At 38.8% G+C, this 6,057-nt stretch overlaps 1 protein-coding gene across 1 annotated transcript in view; it reads right to left on the bottom strand.

The window, feature by feature from the left end:
* Nucleotides 1-1,662: 1,662 nt before the first annotated feature.
* The window catches only part of LOC110157831 (vang-like protein 2), a 39,129-nt gene continuing 34,734 nt past the window's right edge, over nucleotides 1,663-6,057 (bottom strand). The window contains exon 8 of the mRNA XM_020922222.2: nucleotides 1,663-4,138. Within this exon, the coding sequence (XP_020777881.1) occupies nucleotides 3,878-4,138 (261 nt within the window). The 3' untranslated portion in view covers nucleotides 1,663-3,877. The remainder of the gene's footprint in view (nucleotides 4,139-6,057) is intronic.

The following is a 6,057-nucleotide window of genomic DNA, read 5'->3' as shown; positions in this document are numbered from 1 at the left end:
GAACTAAAGCAACACTATGTAACTTCATACCATAAACAAGTGGAGTGAGGGAGACCGGAGCTGAACCCACAGTGTTCAGCTCCAGTCAAATGAGGCTCATCGAGACTTGCAGTTATAGATGTGAAATTGGAGCTGATTTCCTTTTTAGGCATAGGGATTTATTTACGGACAAAATAGAGAAATAAAAACTCCAGGATCATGTAGTGTGGGTTAATATGAATATTTTAAGACCAAAAAGAGAGAGAGGGATGATGTTTTCTCAATGGAAAGTGAATTGGACCCAGAGTCAGTGGAGCCAGAACCGCGTCCATGCTAACTTCCTGTTTGTAAATATTAGGGATGCAATGATATTCGATATAATATTGAATTGTTCGATACTGGTGTCATGATTCGATACACGTGTTTGTTCAATACACACATGTCCCTCCATGCGCGCGGTGTTGACATTTATTTTGGTCTGAAAGGAAAACAGTTGTCACAGTGTACTCCTCAGATGCAGCAAGGAAACAGCTCCATATGGACTTACAGCAGAAATATTCTAACAGACGTGGGTTTTATCTTTCAGTCACTTTTTTGTTTACATTGATAGACCCAGGAATGACAAAGACATTCACTTTTAAATACTTTGGAATCGCTTTTGCGCCTGCTTTACTAGGGTGTAAAGGGTGAAGGAAGTCTGGGAGCCCCTGCTTAGACTGCTGTCCCCCGCGACCCGGCCCCGGATAAGCGAAAGAAAATGGATGAATAGAAAATCGCTATTGGCTTTAATAAAATGCGCTCATATAGGCACCCGCGACGTGACTCCTTATATACATGATATTTTTCTCAGACTCTGTCTCATAATTTTTTGTTATAAAACGGTTTGCTGAGACATTTCTATACATAGTTTGAGTGTCCAGAAAGAGGATGGGAGAGCGCAGAACTAAAACACTTATAAACTGCAGCTGTACAGTAGTGTTATCATATTATACTTATTAGCAGAAAAAATTTGATCTTTTTTGCGTCTTAAAATGTATCGAAATCTAATCGTTATTGTGACCCATGTATCGAGGTAAGTATCATATTGTGAAAAAAAAACAAATCTTTGCATCCCCAGTAAATATGGCTCTATATTGTTTATATGTCCAAAAATGTATAGACACCATCAAAGGTTTAGTAGTTTACGTATTAAGTATTAAAGGTGGACCGTGTAACTTTTCTGGTGAAAGTTCTGCTACTTTTTTGCCTCCATGGAAATAATGTTGCTTTGCCCAGAATGTTCCACAGTACGGCATTAAACTTATCTTTTATTTATTTATTTCATTGACAGTGCATCTCAAGAAAATACAAAATAAATATACTGTGGAACATTAATGGGAAAATAATAAATCCCCCACCAGAAATGCTTTCATACACGGTCATAACAGAAGTTCCACAGTGTTGCTTTAGCAGAAGTGGTTTCTGTTGGGTGCAGTTGGAGTGAAGTTGTTATTTCAGCAAAGTGAAGTCACCAGTGGTCACAGAAAAAAAACAGACAAAGGTTTAAAAAGTTCCTCTTTCGAAACCTGTATTTGTCTGTCCACCGAGGCATCCATTTTGAAACACAGTGTTTCATTAGAGTTTAAGGTACGTATGATTCCATAGAAATGCAAAATTAAAACCATACTTCCGAACATGGTCAAATGAGATAGACAAGTTTAATGGAGGCCCACTTCCAAGCCAAATAAGAGTTAGGTTTATGGAGATGCAAGCCTGCTCAGAGTAAGGACACATGTTTTTCTAAGTTTTTAGTGTAACAAACAAATCAAAATTAAAAACAAAACCAAACCTGCTTTTACTTTAGTCTGTTTTTGGCTAAAAAGTTACACACTGTGGCTTTAAAGTTGCCCTCTATATCTTTTTAGGTGGAGGGTCTGTCATGCACCTTGCCTCCATGGAGATGCTATTGCTTTACTAAGAATGTTCCACAGTATGGCATTGATTTTGTCAATCTCCATGAACACAAGCAGGTCACAAGGACAAGCTTCAGCTTAGATCTGTGGAGAGGTGACGTCGCTCACAGTAAGAAGGCATGTTTTTGAGATTTTAAGATGTTTTTAAGACGTTTTTGAGCAATAGAAACATGTAACAATGCAATAAATGTAAAACAAGATACATTTAATACCATACTGTGGAACATTCTAGCCAAAGCAAAACAAGCAGGTACTTGAACCCCCCACCAGAAAAATTACGTAGTTCTCCTTTAACTTTAACGTCTGTTCTGAACAATTCCAGTAACATCTTCAGACCTTTTGAGCAAAATATAATTCATGTTCAAACATTGATATGGTGAAATAAAAAAATTAAATCTGGTCAAGGCATCCATTTTGTAATCAGTTTTTTTTATCCTTATTTACTGTCCAAAGTTGCAGGCATCTTGTACAAAAGTGGACCACAGAACTCTTGTATACTTCCTGTTTCACTGTTGGAAAAATGAATGACGAAATTTCCAAAAACAGAAGTAGAAGTCATTGCATCCGTTTTGAAGCCCATTATATTCTCTTGTATATAACGTCTTGAATGGCTGTCAGCTTGTATAGGCCCAGAAACATGAAATAAATGTACTTCCTGTTTCATTTAAAGGGATTTTCAGGCTAAAATGAGTCATGATTTTTCAAAATAAAAGTCTGTATTTCTCATTTTTAGTCTTTTGTTGGAGGCAGCAGGTTGAGAAGATGGTCACACACTGTAAAATAAAAGAAATATATATAGTTAAAATGAGTTGAATTCACCATATTCATCCTGATTTGAGTAGTTTTGACTATAGTATCCAGGGGGTTCAGAATGATGAGAGGATAGGACCGTTGCCATAGTAATTAACAATTATTACTAACCAAAATATTATATCTTGCATTGCATTTACAATTGGTCCAGGTTTGATTTGGATTTAGTTCTTATGTAGACTTGGTTTGGTCCTGATCTAGTCCTGGTCTAGTCCTGGTCTAGTTCTTGTTTAGTCCTAATTGAGTGCTGATCTAATCCTGATCTAGTCCTGATCTAGTTCTGTTGTAGTCCTGGTCTAGTTCTGGTTTAGTCCTCATCTAGTCCTGGTTTAAGTTCTGGTTTAGTCCTGATCTAGTCCTGGTCTAGTCCTAGTTTAGTCTAGGTTTAATCCTGGTCTAGTTCTGGTTTAGTCCTAATTGAGTGCTGATCTAGTCCTTGTCTAATCCTGGTCTAGTTTTGGTTTAATCCTGATCTAGTTCTGGTTTAGATCAGGTTTAGTCCTAAATGAGATCTGATCTAGTACTGGTCTTATCCTCGTCTAGTTCTTGTCAAGTCATGGTTTAGTCCTGATCTAGTTCTGGTTTAATCCTGGTTTAGTCCTGGTCTAGTTCTGTCTTAGTCCTAATTGAGATCTGATCTAGTCCTGGTCTAATCCTGGTCTAGTCCTGGTTTAGTCCTGATTTAGTCCTCGTGTAGTCCTGGTCTACTCCTGATTTAGTCCTGCAAAGGATAAATCCATGTTTTTCAAGGCAACAAAACACCCCGGTGCCATACTTTACATAAAAAGTTACACAGTGCACCTTTAACCCAAAATTATGTTAGGAAAATTACACTTGAAATAACATTAAAAATCTTCCCCATAGGCATTTTTGCAATCTCGATGTAATATTGTTTTACTTCAGTTAATTTGACATAAATAATTGCAACTTTATTTTGATCAAACTAACCCTGAATTTGAATTTTTGGTTTTGTTTTCCATAAGTCTTACCAATAAGTACATAACCCCAGGCTAGTCACACTACTCAAACCAAGATAAATACTGAGAACTAAATCATTTTGACCAATATAGATCCTCTTTTGTTTTACAATGCATGACTTTAGTTCACTTCCTGCTTCTTCTCCGGCACCGCCATCTTTAAACCGAGGTCTCGGACTGGAGCCTCATGACGAACTTGTGCGATTTGGGGTCGATAAACTCCTCCCCCAGGCGCAGAAAGGGGAGAGGTGTAACCGTGACCACCAGAGAAAAGTCCAGGCGCCGTAAAGCGAAGACCAGACCCTGCCTCAGAGCCGACGTGACGGGCTCCTCGCTCACCAGAGTCCACTGGCGCCCCCTGTCGCTCTGCTGCTGGTACTGCAGCGTGGGGCCAGAGGTCAGGTACCGCTCCAGAAAGGCCTAAGGGACAGAGAAGAGGAGGTGTTAGTGAACATGACAATGCAATGATTTAAAGACACAGTTAGTTAGTCGACTAAAAAGGGGGCATGGCAAAAGCTCTTAAAACTAACTAACTAAACGCTGTCACACACTACAGGAGAATTTGCCTTGATTTTGGGTGTGATTTCTTCTCTCCGAGTTTGTGGATGCGTGACCTGACTTTTTGTCTTTGTGTTCAGTTTTGAAGCCGCTGTGCTCCTCATGTGTGTGGTGTCAGATCATAACCACCAAACATCAGCAACGCTATGGCAACAGCCAATAAAACAGGGGGCAGAGGAGTAAGACACAGAGACACAAAATACAAATGTAAAGTGGTAAATTTAAAGTGCAGCATCTCATCCACATTATCCATTGAAATTGTCCTCTGCAAATAATGACATCCAGTCCACAAAACCATGCTGTTAATCCAGTTTGAGGCATTTTTTGAAAGTAAAAAGGTGAGAGTAGTTTTTCACGTGTGTCTGTTTACATCCACACAGAGCATGGATCGAGGTGAAGCTGCAGATTAGCAATAGTGACTCTACTTCCTGTGGACTTTATCGCTAATCATTTATGCTTTAAAAATCATGTATCTGAAGTACTGCACCAACCTTGTATCTAAACTAGAAGTGCAGTGCTCTGACCGTTTGAACACTTAAGGGCAGGAGTCTCCAACCTGTAGCTCGGGAGCCACCAGTAGCTCGCCACCTCCTTCCAAGTAGCTCACCAAAGAATTTCTGAATTATAAGTTTTGCACTGAATAACAAAAAATTGATGAGTAGAATGACTGTTAAAATTGTAAATGTATCATATTCATGCCTAACTTTCCTTTCTGCACTAATAAATGGATAAAAGTATGTTTTACAGGCCTCTAACTGTTCCGATCTAAGGCCGTGGTTCTTATAATTACTCCATTTCTTGAGTAGCTTTCTGGCATTTTTGTTTTGTAAAGGTAGAGAGGGAAAAAGGTTGGGAAAAAGGTTGGGACCCCTGCTTTAGAGCGTCAAAGCGAGTGGTTGTACTGTAGACAGGAAACAGCTGTCGCACTCATAACTTTATATCCTGTGGTGCACAAACAAATCCCGCTGCAGTCTTTGCTGTCGGAGATTGTAAGTCTCACATCGTTCTCTATCTGTGATGTGTGCTTTTTTTCACACGTGTAAGAATCGTTTAAAAATCCTGTAGTGTGTGGCGGCCTTACATTATCTGTCTCTGTGTATCTGACCCAAACTGCACTCACGAGACTACATCTGCAGGGGGAGATCATGCAAAAACTATTATTTACACTGAAAAAAGTACTAGAACACAATGTAAATAAATAATAAATAAACAAATCTGCAGCCAAATCTCTCATTCACTCACTTCGTCTTTGAGTTGTTGTCCCATATAAATCCTTACAATTTAAATAAAAGACCTTATAGTCCCAGTGAGTGGCTTGCATCTCCACAAACCTGACTCTTATTTAGCCTGGAGGAGGGCTTGTTTGTTCCTTTGGCTATAACACAAATAAAGCAAAACATTTATCTATCTCCATGGAGAGTATTCCCAAGTATGGCTTTAATTTTCTGTTTTCGTAAAGTCTAAAATTTGGGGAAACAGGAAGTATGACTTTTTAAAAACATTTTGTTCCATTTTGTACCAGAAGAACAAATTGCAACAGAGAAACACATTGGGCAGAGAACTGTGGTGGACTGTGAGCCCAGTGTGATATAAGTGGACGTTTAGCACCCCCTTGTGGAGTGTAGAGATTTCCAACGTTAAACAGTACTACTGTATTTTGTTTTTATAGAGAAGTCAAACAGGTTTAACTGTACAAACATAATCAACAATCTTTAATTGTGGTATTTTTTTTTACCTGGGCCGTAGACCTTTAGTTGTTTAGTCAATGGAGGGTTAGTAGA

Source organism: Boleophthalmus pectinirostris, unplaced genomic scaffold (genome assembly GCF_026225935.1).
Source record: "Boleophthalmus pectinirostris isolate CB_2022bp ecotype Guang Dong unplaced genomic scaffold, ASM2622593v1 HiC_scaffold_16, whole genome shotgun sequence".
NCBI lineage: Eukaryota > Metazoa > Chordata > Actinopteri > Gobiiformes > Gobiidae > Boleophthalmus > Boleophthalmus pectinirostris.
Note: the sequence above shows the minus strand (reverse complement) of the source record. Positions and strands in the feature narration are given on the sequence as shown.